This window comes from Crocodylus siamensis, chromosome 1 (genome assembly GCF_052110815.1).
Source record: "Crocodylus siamensis isolate JL-2025a chromosome 1, ASM5211081v1, whole genome shotgun sequence".
Taxonomy (NCBI): Eukaryota; Metazoa; Chordata; order Crocodylia; family Crocodylidae; genus Crocodylus; species Crocodylus siamensis.
The window spans coordinates 72136274-72153359 of record NC_143395.1 but is presented as its reverse complement, the minus strand read 5'-3'; the positions used below and the strand labels follow the sequence as shown (position 1 = coordinate 72153359).

Below are 17086 nucleotides of genomic sequence, written 5' to 3'. Positions count from 1 at the left end.
GGGGACCTTAGCACAGGGCGGTGGAGAGAGTTTAGATTACTTCCCTAGATCTACCCTTGCCATGTGTAAGTCATTATTAGGAATGCCAGTAAAAATACCTTATAGAAGGGGTATCAAAGATATGGCCCACAGAGCTCTCATCTGGCCTGTAGAGCTGCCTGTGGGTCTTGAACTGGGGTGCTGGAGGCAGCATGCACTGGCCTTGCCCTTCATGGAGCCCATCTAGTGCAGGCTGCACATGATGCAAGGGTTGGAGCTGGCACACCCTGTGTGATCAGGTCCGTAGACCATCCACACATGCTGGATCCAGTGTGCAGGGCTGGTCTGGCATGGGCAACACATGCTGCTCACAGCATGCAGGGGCTGGAGCTGATCTGTACTGTATACAGTGCACAGGACCAGTCTGGGGCATTTGCTGTATGCGATGTTTGTACCAGACTGGCACCACATGCTGGATCCAGGACCAGTCTGGATTGGGCCTATAGACCAGCCCCGCGTGCCAGAACCAGCACATAGAGCTGATCCAGCACAGGTACCACATGCAGCATGTGCTCCAAACCGGTTCTGCATGCCATGTGTACAACATGCCTTGGACTGACCTGCGGAGTTGGTGCAGGCTGGAGCCAGTGCATGGACTGTAAGCAGCACATGGGGGCCAGTCCATGGCAAGCGCTGCACCAGACTGGCCCGATGCACTGGCTCCAGCATGTGGCCCACATCTGACCCATGGGGCCACATGAGTTTAATTTCCTTGCCTTATGGTGAGAGAGGTGGGAAAAGTCAAAAAGTGAGTGCTTAATTCAAGTAAGTGCTAATTTACACTGTGTAAATTTAGTTTAGAGGGTTGAGCCCTGGATTAGAGATCAGAAATGATTGACTGATTACTTGAAACTCACCCCTCTCTCTGGCCCCCACAAGTTGCATAGGGTGGAAACAGATGTCAACTGATGTCTCATTTGTGATGCCATAAACGTATTTATGGCAGCACAAGTGCTGAGCAAACAGACGCCACTAGCCTTTGTTGTGCCTAAGTCAAAAGAAAATCCATGACATAACAAAAGGTAGTACTAGACTGCTGCTTTGCTGCTCTGAAGTCTCCAGCCACACTGGGGAGGTGGTCTGGGGGCTTAGGGACCCCACAAGACCCTTGTCCACCTGCACACTTTCCCCACTTACAGAAAAGCACCCCAGGGAACCTTTCCCCACTCAGCCAGACCCACCTCCAAAGATCACATTGCCCCTTGTCCTGCGCTATCAAGGCACATCATAGCACAGTTGATCTGCTTCATTCAGTCACATCTATTTCTAGCCTGGGAGACAGATCCTGCTTAAGGGATTGTGTGTGCATTTTGCATAAGTGAATCATTTTTTAAAATGTTTAACCATTCGTGGGAGCAGGAGTACCTTAATCGCTGGGCTACAGAATCACATTCCCTCTTGCTTAGTCTCATTCTGGCCCATGAATCTTGAATTTCTCACTGCCTAGTGGCCGTGCTTCAACAGGAGGGCTAGAAAGTGACCCCAGCCAGGCTTCCAGCTGTCCTAGGAATTAGGAGAGAGAAACTGAACCCGTCTCCTTTCCCCATTAGGATGAAGAGGAGCTTGTACAGTGAGTGTGCTAACACTGGACTATTATATCAGATCAATTTATATGCCAATATAAATCAGCATGTAAATCAAATAAAGAAATAAGAGGTGACTGACTATCCCACTACTGATTTAAGATGCTTGACCATGCCTGAAGAGAGTAAGCCAGGCACATATATCTGAAGTGAATCGAGGCATGGACTTTGGAGAGTGAATCTAAAGCTGGAAGTAGACCTTGCTTTTGGGCCACCATAAAAATGCTAATGGCGGCACAAAATCCAAGCAGAGGTCTGTGCCCCTTGTTGCACCACAGATGCCAACAATTGTGGCCATGACAATAGGTAGTAAAAATATGTGCCACTTTTTTGCCTCCTTGTTTGTCTTACAGCAGAGCTGCCCATGCTCTCCAGCCTCCTCAGGCAGCCACTCCCAGGGCTTCAGAGCCTTGACTCTGCACACGTAGGGAATTCCCCTGCATATCTGAGCTCTTAGTTCCCTTGTTTGCGGACATGTGTCTCAGGAATCCCTTAGTAGGGCTTTCACTGGGCGTGTATCGTGCTGCTGCTCCCTAACTCATAGTATCTGTGTTGCCAAATAAAGCAGATCAGCTCTGCTGGGACACATCCCACCACAGCTGATCCCACTCAAGGATGTCTGTTTTTAGCTTCAGTCTCACAGATAAGTCCATCCAGGCTGCAGAAAGGCACCTAATTCTGGGAGAGAGGATGTCCCTCTTCAGCATTTTCTGTTGGCCATCTTAGGCTCAGTACATCTCAACCCCAGTCCTAGTCCCTTTGTCTCTCTAAGGCATGAGGAATTTAGGCTTCTTACTTGGGCTTGTGGATTCCACTCCCAGAGATGTGCAGCTGCCATTTAGACGTAGAATGCCCATATCACCAAACCAATACCCACTTTCATAGATTTCATAGACATCAGGGCTGGAAGGGACCTCGGGAGATCATCGAGTCCAGCCCCCTGCCCAAAAGGCAGGAAGTCAGCTGGGGTCATAGGATCCCAGCAAGATAAGCATCCAATTTACTCTTGAAGGTGTTCAATGTAGGTGCTTGAACCACCTCCGCTGGCAGACTGTTCCAGACCTTGGGGGCTCGGACAGTAAAGAAATTCTTCCTTATGTCCAGCCTGAAACGGTCTTGCAGGAGTTTGTGACCGTTCGACCTCGTCATCCCTTGGGGCGCTCTGGTGAACAGACATTCCCCCAGATCCTGGTGGTCACCCCTGATAAACTTACAGGTGGCCATCAGATCACCCCTTTGAGATTTAGCCCTTACTCGTGACTTTATTTCTCAAATAGGGCAACCAAGATAAATATCAGCATCTTGAGAGAAGTGCTGTGTGGAGCAACTCAACAATCTCTTTAAATATTTGCAGGAATCATTAGTGCTGTGCTGGAGAAGGGGGTGTTTGTGTAGAGAATAGTCTCCCCATTGAGCACAATTTTTTTTATTTAGCCCAGGGTAGTTCTTCTCCTTTTTTTGGATATTTCAGCTCATCACACATTATCTCCAACTTGTTGATTCACCAAGCAGACTAGAAACATTGGAAAGAAATTGAAGAACCATGATAAGGAGTGCAAATGCATAGAGAAACCCAGCAACAACAATAGGAATCTCTCAAATGAAAAAATACATCATCAAACCCGCCTCCAGAGTTTTGTTCACGGCTGAGATGTGGCCAGACAGAATGTCTTATTTTCTGGTGCCGATAGCAACAACCTCAGATAACTTTAGAATACGTTCTCTGCTTGAACTCTTCTGTGGTCAAACCAACCCTAAAAGCACCTATATGAGAAATAGTATCTTGAGTATGAGATAGAAGTAAATGAGATTGGTCAAGCAAGACCTACCCGCAACAAACCCATGCTGAGTATCCCTCAGGATATTGCTGTCAGCTAGTCTGTTAAGGCTGGAAAATTTGGGGCTTGTCCAGTTGATTATTAAGACAACAGGTTTCCCATTCGGAGTGGCTTTTAGTATAGTTTTGTTAAAATAGTCTTGTTCAGCCATGCACTATGTAGCAGGAATGAGGCTGAGTCCAGTGGAAGAAGCCAAATAGCACAGAGAATGCAGAACATACTGTCTAACATGGAGCAAGTTACCTAGTCTCTCAGTGTCTCTCAGTTCCCCGTCTGTGAAACAGAGGTGACTTTTGGACCTCACAAGAAGGTAGGGAGACTAAGTCTATCAAGATTGGCAAAACATTCAGACACTGTGATGTTGAAGCCCTCAAAAAATAGGGCCAAAGAAAATCTTTTTAGTCAAGCACATAAAAGAGGAGTCATATATTAAATAGCTGCTTGCTTCACTAAACATAATGTATGAAGCAAGCAAGTTAGAGCTTGCTTCAGTGACTTAGTAAGGAAGGTACTCCTCTGGGTTCTGAATCTAGAACTAAGTTTTGCTTAGTTATTTAATACCAAATATGCTTGTATTAAATAATTATTGGTCCACAATGTACAAAAGGGCTCCTTCACTCCCTCCCAGGGGAGTGTCCCCCGTCACTGGGTCAGAGTCAGGTTCTCTCTTGTTTTCTGTTAATTTCCACAACTCTTACACTCGTGGATGCCCAGTGGGCCCATTTCAAGATGGGGAGTAGAGGGTTCTCTCAGGCTAGTCTACCTCCTAATCTGCTGGTTAGGGATCTTTCCTAGGAAGTAGAAAACATGGGGCAAACGCCTCCTAGAAAGCCCAGGTCTGCCACTTTCTGAACAAGTGCCATCACTAGTAGGCCATTGAGGAAAAAAGGGTGAATAGGCCATCTTGCTTCTGCTTGTCCTGACCTAAGTGCAATTCAGTAAGCCAGGGATTTTGGCAAGTATTTCTGAATTCTACATTAACAGAAATGCTCAACTGGAGGTTGCGTAAATGCCACCTGTCTCCCAGAGAGAGTCAGAATTCCTGTCACTTACCTCTTGTCTACACCCCCCTGCATAGTGTCCTGGCTGCTATGAATCCTGACCAAAAGACACTTAAATGTCTCATTCAGGGGCTGAAGACCCAGATACTTGAGGTGGTTAATTCTACTTAGGGGTGCACACGTGTAAATTTTGGCAAAACGAAGCATAACATTCTCATGCTGGACTCATTTTTAAATCTGGACCTAATTCCAGTAGCGAGGCTTTTATTCTGTATGTGCAATTAGCCATTAACAGAAAAGCACAACAAATGGCTTTTCTGAGCATGGAAAACTATCTGAGATTAGCTGTCGCCCCTTGAATTCACACCACGCTTCACTCTAGATTGTAAAAGTAAAGACAAGGCCTGACTGGTTTGTTCCACATGCACCATAGCAGCTTAATTCTAACAGACTGGTATTTTTATAATTTAATGTAATGCATCCTTCAGGGGCAAAATTCCTTAGAACTCTGATAGACACTACACTTAAGACCTGATTAACCAGTTAATTGTGTCTTAAATAATATCCTGACCACACATTCAGGCAATTAATGGTGCAATAAAAAGGAAATAAGCCACAACATTATTTCATAAAATATGTGGAATAATTTTGTCATGGTTTCCACACCTTAAATAGAAGATGTGACAGGGTCCCTGCCACACAACCTGGCTGCATGGTGAGGCTTTGTGACTGGCCCCAGTGCAGTCCCAAGGGTGGGACCCACAATCTCGGCCCCAGGACCACACCAGAGTTGAACTAGCTCCAGTGCAGTCCTAGGGCTGAGATCAACAGTCAGTGATTGTCATACCCAGCCTGAGGACTGCACTGGAGTAAGTTTGATATGCTGCTGTAGTCCCAAGGCTGGAACTAATAATCAGCTGCTTGCAGGTTCCAGCTCTAGGACTGCACCCGAGTGTCAAACTCACTTCAGGACAGTCCCACCCAGGACTGGGACCAACATGGCAAATAGTAATGGCATGATTGGGATCTAATCCCCAATCCCAAAATCACATGTCCTACCATGCATATTTGACATAGCAGGAGGTGCAAATGTTGGGATCAGGGAACCGATCCCATCACACCATTAAGTGAACCAATGCCAGGGATCTTAGATCCTTATAATTCTGCTAAATCCAAGATAGAAGTCTTTGTCACTATGGACCCAGGCCTCTGATAAATTTCAAGAATCAAAAATCTTTTCTTAAGGGGAAAACACTTACTTTTTCTCAAATAAGTCTCAAAAACATGATATAGGAGATAGGCTGTGTATGCCTGCATAATATAATTCTACATAAAAAGATTATGGTAAAAGAATCCTAAATAAAGTTTGGAGAGGTTAGAGAATGACAACATTAAGATAGCTCGGGTAACCTTAACTCTCCCTCCTTGACTGTAAGCATTTCAGGACATTTGTCAGGACTGCATGTTAGTTTTTTCCTTTGGAACACAAACAGCTAAACTCGCTGTTGACTTAAATTGCCACATGATTGCACCTTTCATGAAATTACTGTGCCACACTCCGTGGGTGACCAGTATGTCCCCATTTCACCATTTATGGAACACCACCTAGACTGCTTTACTTTTTATTAAAAATGGGAGTTTCCCACTGTCTTTATTTTCTATTCCTCAGCTGCCTTCTGCCACTAGTGGTTTACTAGGCAGTATATGAAATGGTATTCCTTGCAGTTGATATTAGTCTTTTTCTGTATGCTTTCCTCATAGACGCATCTTTCCGTTCACTTACCTTCCCCGTCATCTGCACACACACAGTACATTCTCTTACATAATGTATCCCCTTCTAGATGCACTTTGGCATCTGCTTAATACTTTTATGCTTGCTTGGTAGATTTATCAGTATTTTAGGAAGTGGTAGTTTTCATGTAATCTCTTCTCTCTGTCTCTCTCCTATACTCGTGGCTTCATTGAAGCTGTATGATCCAAGTATGGGCTTTAGACTCATCGTAAACTAAAGATCACTGTCATCTTGCAGCTAACTTTCTGATATGCACTGTCTTAAAGCACTGGGAAAGTATCTTTTAATACACAAAACTTCACTCAGTAATTTTATGCCATTGTCTGTGTTATGTAGGAGATCAGACTAGATAATCATGCTAATCTCTCTTCTGGCCTTAGATTCTAGTTTGTTGTTTGTATGAATTCAAACCTTTCTCTAATTTTTATTTTCCTACTGTTTGAAGTAATTTTTTCATTAAGAAAAAAACCCATTTCTCACTCACTCACTATGTATGTAAATTGAGCTGTGTATTCCTTCTCTTCTATAATACAAGTTCAAAGTCCTGCATGAGATTAGTTCTGGTTATCTGAGAGACCCTCTCTCTCACTCCTTAACTTCCTTCCATAAGATCTTCATTCCACTGGTATAACAAGACACTCAACAATTGTATGCCTGAGTGGGAGGAGACATGTGAGTAGAGGACACAGTTTCCACCTGTGCTGCACTAAGCCTGTGAAACACACTGGCAGAAATAGGAAAAACTGTTGCAGACTTTGTTGCATTCAGAGCTAAGTATAAAATCCACCCAACCCTTTCTCCCCCTATCCTAAGGCTGGACGGGGCCTTCTGGGCAGTTGGGTCCAATCCCTGCATTTGTAGGCAGTCTTTAACCATACAAATCCCTCAAAGCACGGCTTCTATCCCCTGCTCGCAACATAATGAATAGTATCTGAAAAGCACCTTCATGGTACAAGTCCTTGTTAGTAAAGAAAGGGAGAGAGATTATATTGGTAGTGATCTCACAATGGCTAATGAAGACAGAATAAGTCAGATACTGCTGGTTTCGTTCCAGTAGAGTGGATGTCATGTGGTACACAGGGCCAGCATGCAATCTTCTACTCCAAGGTGGTCAACATGCAGCACACATGTCACAAGTGGCATAGGCTGTCTCTTGGTGTGGCCTGTGGCGGGTCAGGGAAAGGAAAGCACAGTGGCAGATAGGACAGGAAACAAAGCAGAGCAGGAGATTGGTCAGGGGACATAAGGCAGAAAGCAGAACAGATTGAGCAGGGAGCACAGGGCAGAATATAGAAAGCAGAGCAGCAGATTAAGTAGCACTCAGAGAGATAGAGTATGGGGCTAATACGTGGCACCCCGGCCAAAAAGCTTGGCTCCCTCCATTCTACAGTATGCAAGCCTCACAAAGAAACTGAGTGCCGTGTGAGTGCAGTGAACTGCTGGCTGAAGTCTTTGTGGGTGATAATGCCTGCTCCAGTTGCATGCAGGCTGAAACAGTAGGTCAGGAACGGAGCAAGCAATGACACAGAGCACAAGATCCACATCTACATAGATCCTGTTGTTCTAGCAACCCAACCATCTCACACAGAGGAGTTATAAAAAGCTTTGTTAGCTGAAATGTAAACCAAAGTAGGGATGCACACACAACCACACTTCCAGGGACATAGAACTGGAATGGATACCCTGGGCAATTGAGTCCAGTCTCTTGCTTTCTCAAGCAGTCATTAACTGAAGGATCCCTAAAATCACTCCTCTCCCACAGCTACAGGGGACAATAACTGAAGTGCTTTAAAAGAAAAAAGAAAAAAGAAAAAAAACCTTTAACATGCACTGTAAATCATGAGAGCACTACTAGTGCCCCCCTGCTTCATTGATGGGAAAATGGTAGGTTAATAAGTGCTCAGAAGATCTTAGGAAAAGGACCACATGCTACGGTACAGAGGAAGGCAACCCTCTCCCCACCCACTAGTCAGTACCAGCCTGACCAAGGGGACTGGCTCTGGGTTATAAAATGAACTGCACTTTCCCAACCTGTCCTCACTTGATCCACCTGATAAAACCTCATACTTCTGTAGATAGTGGAGTTCCCCCAATAGAAAATCCTCTTTTCTGAATCCATATATCAGTAGCTAGAATATCAGAGAAGAAAGCAACAGCCATTCACAATTAGTGACCTTATTCTGATCTAGTCAAACATCTTGTTAGCAGTGGTTTGTTGGCAGGACACATGGAGACCCGGTTATGAAATGAGGATGTGACTTGTCCTTTGCTGCATAAAATCAGAATGCCATTCAGTTTTACACAGTGGTTAATGGAATATAGAAAACTGGAACATAGCCTTAACAGCATCAAGTGGATGGGCCTTTGGAAAGCTAAGATGCCTTCTTTCTTTTTCAGGTATGCGAGAAAGAGAAATTGCTGTCGGAAAGGAACCAGCTGAAAGCATGCATGGGAGAATTGTTAGATAATTTTTCATGTCTTTCCCAAGAAGTGTGTAGGGATATGCAGAGCCCCGAACAGATCCAAGCCCTTCACCGATACTGCCCTGTTCTCAGGCCTATGGATCTACCAACAGCCACAAATATCGACCCTTCACCAGCTGGAGTGGAGCAAAACCTAGTGACATCCCAGTGTATTGGAGAAAGCATGCAGTGCTGCTCAGAGCAAAGCTCTGTGCAACTGGGAGCTCACTGGCTACCTAACAACGTTTCCGAAAATTGTACAGCTGGAAGAGGGCTGGATGGAGCTGACCAAGGTACTTACTCAGAAAGAGAGCTTCCTCTAGAACAGAGTAGCCAAACAGTGACAGTAGACTTCTGTCAGGAAATGACTGATAAATGTACAACGGATGAACAGCCTAGGAAAGATTACACCTAGTGACTTTTAACCTTACGTTACACCTGGTCAGGTGTTCTTCAGTCAGCCAGTGGCAGTGTTCATTTGTTGTCTAGAAGAACGTATTTGGTGCACACTACAGTGGTCTTAGCAGCAATACTGTTTTTAAGTATTCCCTCCTCTCTACAAGCAGGAGTTTTCTTCACAATGGTGCTATCCCTTGCTCAGGCAGGGAACTAAACAGTGGCAACACTGTCTGTTTTTGTATGTTGATTTCAATCTTAACAGGGATGGACATAACACCTCTGAGGACCCAACTGCAGCTTTTTTTTCTCAGTGGCCCATGTCACAAAACCCTAACTCAGGAATTTCCTCTGAATGTTCAATTTTTCATTGAAGACAGCCTCTTTACACATCAAAGTTTTATAGCTAAACTGTACATATTATATATAATATATATAAAGTATATATATCCATATGCAAAAGTCCCCTGCATGCCTCAATTTTTCTCATCCTACAACTGGAAACTTTCAGTTCTGTTGTATAAACAAGTTCCAACATTCCTTTTTTTTTTTTTTTTTTTTGTCTTTGATGCTAGAACTAGTTTGGTAACTTGTTACATGATTTTTTTTTCCCCCCTGTTGGTTCACAGTTCAGCAATATCATTCAGTTTGTACTTATTTATACAGTTTTAATGTTGGAAGCTTATTTGAGATGTTATTATAGACAACATATTTTTTTGGCACAGCGATTTTGTGCCATTTGAGCAATGTGGATTTATTTTATTTTCTTTCAGATACTGTACAATAATGGTCAACTTTGCCACTTGCACTGAGTTTCTGGTCAAACCTCTTTTCATAAATGAAGTTGTGACTTCAGTATAACTTGAGAATACTGTTTGCTTTATCATATAAAGAAAATTATAAAGATTTAGCTAATAACAAAACACTCAGGAGATGATCATGTAGGAAAAACAGTCTTGCCAAATACTGAATTCACCATATGATGTGTAATAGCAAATCTGCTTGAATATTTTTTATATTTGTTTATTTCTGTTTCCCATGCAACGTTTAAGTGCTGTTAGTGATGCTTTTGGATTCCTATTGGGTAAGATACATTTGGGTCTTAAGACATTTTAAAAAAGGAAAATCTGACAAGTATTCCTAATTTGTGTGTTAGGTCCTAATTCAAAGCCCACTGAAGTAAATGTCAATACCCACATTGACTTGAGTGAGATTTCTAGCAGGCCCCCAGCTTGTAGGCTTTATTCACTTGAGTAGTCCATTGGCTCTAATTCTGCTTACATGCCCATTTTCCACAGATATTACTCCATGTACTTCAATGGACTTGCCTTTTGAGTGTCATAATCAAGCTCTTTCAAGTCAGTGGGACTGTTCATTGTAGGAAACAGTTGCAAGACCAGGCCTATAATTGCAAAAGTGAAGTTAGTACTGTATCCCTAAAGAAACAAACCATATACTTTTCAATACCTGATTTGCTTGCTTACCCATTTAAGTGTTTGCTATAGGATCTTCTAATTTTAACAGCATTTGTCATCAGCACAAACGAGTCTAAAAGATCACGGTCTCAAAGGAGACTACTCAGTGAATTGGCTTAGTTGGAACTGTATTGAGTTTGTATCTCAAGCAATCAAGTGATCAGTGAATCATGTCATGATTGTGTGAGACAGCAGCTTTCCAAGCATAGCATCGGCATGTACAGTATAGATTTTTTTAAAAACACCCTCATGTTTTTTATTATCATTATTATATATGTGTTGAGTTTTATTTTGTGGTTCTTTGCCCTCACTTGTGCCAGCATATAATGGCTTTATCCCTGACAACAACACCCATACTCTACAGGTTGACATTGTTTGCTTTTGCTGCAAAACTGATCATCTGTGCACACCTGTTTAAAGAAGCAGCTTCTCACAAGTACTAAGTGACAAAACGTTGTTTTGTGCTAACGTTTACACTAGAGGGGTGTCTTGGTGCTTTTTTGAGGCACTCAGATCAGCATCTTATATTGGAGAAGGAATCAGCTCCCTTGCTCCATTGTATGTGTTTTAAGATTGTGCTTGCGGACCGTCACACACTTGCCACAGTCTTGCTTTTTACCCTCTTCTCCCAAACAACCGTAGCTTGGCTACAGAGGAGGAAATGCATATAGCATGTGCCATGTTTGTTGAAAAATGTTTTTTCCGCATGTACAAAGAAAAATTAGTATATAATGTAGGATAATATTTATGTTTAAGTATTAATCATTTCTGTATAAAATCTTTATCTTTAAATGTTCACAAATATACAAATGCCATAAATTCCTAATTCAAACGGTTGAAGGACAGGGGAAAATCATCCCTTCTTTTAAATGATAGCGATTGAAATATACTTGGAATCTCCAGCCATTTTCTGCAAGTAATTGATTTAGCACCTGTTCCTGGAGAATCTGATTTTCCTTTGAATTCATTAACGTTGCAAAGCAGTTCCATGCTTCGCAGAGAAGTTTTGTTTCTGTGAGACCATGGTGAAAGCTAGAATTTAAAACTAAATGTGAATGACATTTATAGTCATAGCTATTTTTTTTTGATCAACTGACAGTATTTTAAAGATATTTCTGTTGCCTTTTTTATTTTTAAGTGACCTCTTATAAATATACATAGATATAGATATATATACACACCCCATTGAAGTGTGTGTGTGTGTGTATATATGTGTGTGTGCGTGTGTGTGTGTGTGTGTGTGTGTGTATATATATATATATATATATATATATATAGCTAGATAGATAGTAGATAGAACATTTTATGAGTATAAAATACAAATTTTAATTAGTTTCCTGACATGAGAATTTACTAATAACTCATGTGCAACTGGTACTCTTGACCTCATTCCAATGGTTAAAAACAACCCACCCATAGAACATGTTCTGCAGCTCTTTGGATTGACCTGGCTCAGACAGCTGCTGGGTTTCTTGACTTTCTTTTTCATGAGAACTGATATTTAAACCACTGCTCAAATAAGTCTCTCTCTTCAAGCTGTTTCAAGATATTTGGTATCATTCTTTATCATTAGAAGCAACTAATTTGTGTCATTGCTTCCTTGAGCTGAAGTCACGTGTTACCTTTTTTGGTTATGTTTTGTTTTGCTATTCTGAACCACATGGCTTTCAAAACTGTTATTCGGTTAACTTTGAAGGGAAACATTGAGGAGAATTAGCTTCAGAACTGGACACAAGTTGATGTATAAACATCTTGTAGTGCTGGTAGAACAACTAAAACAAATGACCAAAATATTCATTAAAAAAAAAGTTAACTGCTATATTTAGCAACTTCAAAGTTTTAGCCAATAACAAGCTTTATCTTTAAATAAGGATTGTGCAGTTTTATTTGCAAAGAAATCAGCAGGTTTTGCTCTGACATACTGCTTTGAAATTCTGTGCTAGATGGGACTGGATTGTCATATTGAATGCTGCGCTAATACAGTACGCACGTGAATCCTGGAGCATCTAGCTATGTCCGTTCTGCATCTAGTCCTCCTTTTTATTTACCTTAGTTCTACTTGTACTGCCAGAAAACCTCATTTCATTAGACTTATTATGCTTTTGTCAGGTGAGTACTACACTATATAATGTATTTGTTTCTCTGCGTTATCTGGGGGTGCCTTGAATACAATTAAAGCTATTTGCAAGCTGATTCTGGAACAAAAAGGTAGCGCAAAAAAAAAGTCAGCCATGTTATCAGGACATCCCAGTATTTATATCACAGACTTCCTAACATATGATGACTCAGGCGTCAGAGTTTGATGCTGCAGTATAAACTATTATTTTATATATTGTACAAGTAATTTATGAAATGTCTTTCTAAGGGTATATGCTGCTTTTAATATGCACTATATTTTTGGATCTAATCCTTGTATTTTTTTCCCAAGGAAGTAAAACATTGTGCTGCAGAGGTAAACCACAGTGATTAGTATGCCAACTGTTACTTCTCTTTAAAAGGGAGAGTGGGAACTGCATAGAGTAACTTCGCTGAATGATGTAACTGGCTGCCAGAGAAACGATTAATGTTGCTAGTATGTTATTAGTTTTAAATTCAACATTTTGTCAAGTCTGTATTTTGTAAAGGCTTACAAAGAAGTCAAAACAAATATTTGTATAGTTAGATTTTAATATTGAACCTCATGATTGCCAATTCAAAAAACATACCTGCATGCCAGAGTGAGTGTAATCCTATAATATTATACGGTTGGACCCTTTAGGAAAAACCTGATGAAACGCTGCAATTCCAGCATCTACGTAACATCCTCGCTGGTGTCATGTAATCCAACACTGTGCATGTGAAAAATAGAAATAAGGCTCAGCTTGGTGAATAGAATTGTAGTATATTTTGCCATAAGATAATGTGGACATCCACCAAGCCTTCAAAAGCTTGCAATCTGATTTATTTCCAGCCTTCCATGGTTCAGCTGATTGCTCCTCAATTACAACGTGGGGAATCTGTTCACATCTTTCTGATTTAAAATATGGTGGGTGATGGCTATTTTAGTAAGTTCTCAAGTCTACATTTTGCATCTTTTTTAATATATATCTTTTAGGTTCTGTCTAGGGAAGGTTTTGCTTCAATAAGAGTAATGGTGGTGATGCTGTTGCCTAAGAGGATCTTCTGAGTATGGAGTGGCTTATTTTTATCTACCGTAAAGTATAACTAGAAACATTTAACATAAAGAATTTCTTAACATGTTAAGGTTGTATTGTAGTTCCTCCGTCATGGCAATCCAAGTTAATTTATACACACATATACACACACAGATGCACGTGTGTGTGTGTGCGTGCATAATTATAGCTAGTGTGTGCATACATTTTCCTGTTTATAATACGTATATGTGTATTTATAACACTGTTTGGAGTATTTCACGACTCCAGCATCAGTTTTGATGCTGCAGAATACAGTATATGTGTATATACATATGTGTGTTCAAATAATATGTGTACATATAAAAGATCTATTGTTGGTGGATTGTAGAATAATAAGTTATTCTCTGTAGTCTGAAAGTTAATGGCATTACTTGCAGTGAAAAAGTGTACAGTATTTTCCTACACTCCACCAAGATAGGTATTATTTATATCACGTTAAAACTAATGAGATGCTTTTTAATGTAATACACACATAATGCTGCCATTTTGGAAATAAAACCACTTTTGGCAGGGAAGAGTGCGTTTTTATAACTGTGTAACACAATTAGCCAAATCAAACAATAGATAAGCTAACAGTTGGGTGAATATCATTCTTCTTAGCTGTTTATGAAATAGTCCTTTGCATAGGTGTGATTTGCCACATGACTGAACATACATGTGGTTCAGAAATTGGTCCTTTGGACTAATTAAGGGCATGCAGAACATAAATGGCACATTGAAAAAAGTGGAAATAGCAGAATTGTCATAATTTGATTTCCTTGGAAGTAGGGACAGCACCAAAGTATGGATCCAGGCATCTCCCTTCACCCCCAACTTCTGGGAATGTCCAGAATCTGAATCTAAGCCCCAAGGGGCTTATCTCCATCATAAGGCCAAAGCAACCACCTGAACATTTGTGGGTTGGAAGGGGAGAACGTTTTCATCATTTGGATTGCTGTGTCTTGGACCATTGTACTTACAATTTATTAAGACAGTGTTATCCTGCATTTGTGATATAATGGAAAGAATTGTGCATGTTTAAATACTGTTCTTTCTACTCTTCCTCTGATTGAAAATATCTGGATCCCTCAGACTAGCAGAAACAATACTAAACACTTTGGTGATCTTTGATGCTTTTTGCTTACCATTAATAGCAAGCATCACTTTTAATTTCAACGGTGGAAATGCCCTAAGAGTTTGTTCCAGAACCAGTTGGATACAAGTGCACCTCTAATCTATGCCTTACAAACTTCAGAGGCCATATTCAAAACAGGGTTTTATCAGTGTATGCAAGGGGGTGCAACCCCTTTTCTCTTCCTCCCCAGGTCAAACAGTATGGACAGTTTTCACACATATCTACCTGTATAATCCTCTGTACCTCTCATAACTGGTCAATGACTGTAACAGGTTACATCAGGTGTTTTTCTACATACTTTTTACACAGATTCTATGCGATTAATGTAACTTAATTCAATGCATCATTTTATTGTACTAGTTCTTAAGCTTGTCTTTATTTTTTTTTCTAAGTGACTGTGGTTTCTTGTGATTTTTATTGTATAAATGAGATGGCTGTTAATGCTTACTCTCTGTTACTAAGAATTTTTACCTTTTTGGAAGAAAAAAGCATTGCTATGAACTAATGAATTTAAAACTTCATTTACTCATTGTAAATACAGTATTGTGCAAAAAAAAAACCCTTTTCATTCATTTGAATTGCTAGTGTTAACTGAATTTTGTCTAGACACCATTTCTGTTGATGAAATAAAGACATATCATTATGTATTGTAAGTCACCGTGTCTCTGAAATTAATGTTATGATCATTTATTAATATTTGAATAAGAGTTTAGATTCTGAATGGCATGATTAATATAATGTGGTTAATCTACCACCCAGGTAAACCAAGAGCATCATGACTAGTTGTCTTCTGCTGCAGGGAATCATAGAAAATTAGAGTTGGAAGGGACCTCAGGAGGTCATCTAGTTCAAGCCCCTGCACAAAGCAGGACCATCCCCAACAAAAGCTTTGTCTAGCCAGGTCTTGAAAACCTCCAAGGATGGAAATTCTATAATTTTTCTGGGTAACCTGTTCCAGTGTTTTACTACCCTCCTAGTGAGAAAGTTGTTTTTCGTATCTACCCTAAACTTCCCTTGTTGTAACTTGAAACTGTTGCTCATTGTTCTGTTCTCTGCCACCACTGAGAATAGTTTAGCCTCATCCTCTCTGTAACCACCCTTTAGGTAACTGAAGACTGCTATTAAATTCCCCCTCGGTCTTCTTTTCTCCAGACTAAATAAGCCCAGCTCCCTCAGCCTCTCCTCAGAAGTCATATTCCCTAGCCCTCCAGCCATTTTTGTTGCCCTCTGCTGAACTCTCTCCAATATGTCCACATCCTTTCTATAGTGGGAGACCCAACACCGGACACAGTACTCCAGATGAAGCCTCACAAGTGCCAAACAAAGGAGAATAATCACTTCCCTCAATCTGGCAATTCTCCTACTAATGCAGCTTAACATGCTGTTCGTATACTTCACAACAAGGGCACACAGCTTATATTCAGCTTATTATCCACTATCACCCCCAAGGCCTTTTCTGCAAAGCCGCTACTTTAGCCAGTCAGCCCCAGCCTGTACTGGTGCATGGGATTGTTCTGTCCTAAGTGCAGGACTTTGCACTTGTCCTTACTGAACCTCATGAGATTTCTTTAAGTCCAGTCCTCCAATTTGTCGAGGTTTCTCTGAATCCTAGTCCTACCCTTCATCGTATCAACTATTCTCCCCAGCTTGGTATCACCTACAAACTTGGTGAGGATGCACTCAATTTCATCTTCCAGAGTGTTGGTGAAGATATTAAATAAACCAACCCCTGGACCAACTCATAGGCATTCCACTTGATACTGGCTGCCAACTAGTATTGTCAAGCTCTTAAGGGTAGTGACAATGGTTTGGTGTCTACAGAGCCAGTCATCTCATCATAGAAGGCAATCAGTTAGTTCAGGTATGACTTGTGCTTGGTGAATCCATGTTCACTTCTCCTTATTGCCTTCTGCTCCAAAAAAATGTATTCCTTGAGGACCTGCTCCATGACTTGTCCAGGGACTGAGGTGAGTCTAACCAGTATGTAATTTCCCAGATCCTCCTCCTCCTGTTTCTTAAAGATGAGCATTATATTGCCCTTTTCTCATCATCCAGGACCTCTTCAATTGCTGCAAGTTTTCAAAGATAACGGCCAGCAGTTCTGCAATTACATCAGCCAACTCCCTCAGCACCTTTGTGTGCATTGTGTCTGGCCTATGGATTTGTACACATCCAGCTTTTCTAAATAGTCC

General features: G+C 41.1%; 1 protein-coding gene across 8 annotated transcripts in view; it reads left to right on the top strand.

Moving 5' to 3' along the window:
• BACH2 (BACH transcriptional regulator 2) overlaps positions 1 to 15547 on the top strand; it is a 270018-nt gene extending 254471 nt beyond the window's left edge. For all 8 annotated transcript variants that reach the window (XM_090036827.1, XM_090036799.1, XM_090036770.1 and 5 more), the window contains one exon: positions 8651 to 15547. In XM_090036827.1, the coding sequence (XP_089892953.1) occupies positions 8651 to 9130 (480 nt within the window). In that variant the 3' untranslated portion in view covers positions 9131 to 15547. The remainder of the gene's footprint in view (positions 1 to 8650) is intronic.
• The last annotated feature ends 1539 nt before the right edge of the window (positions 15548 to 17086 follow it).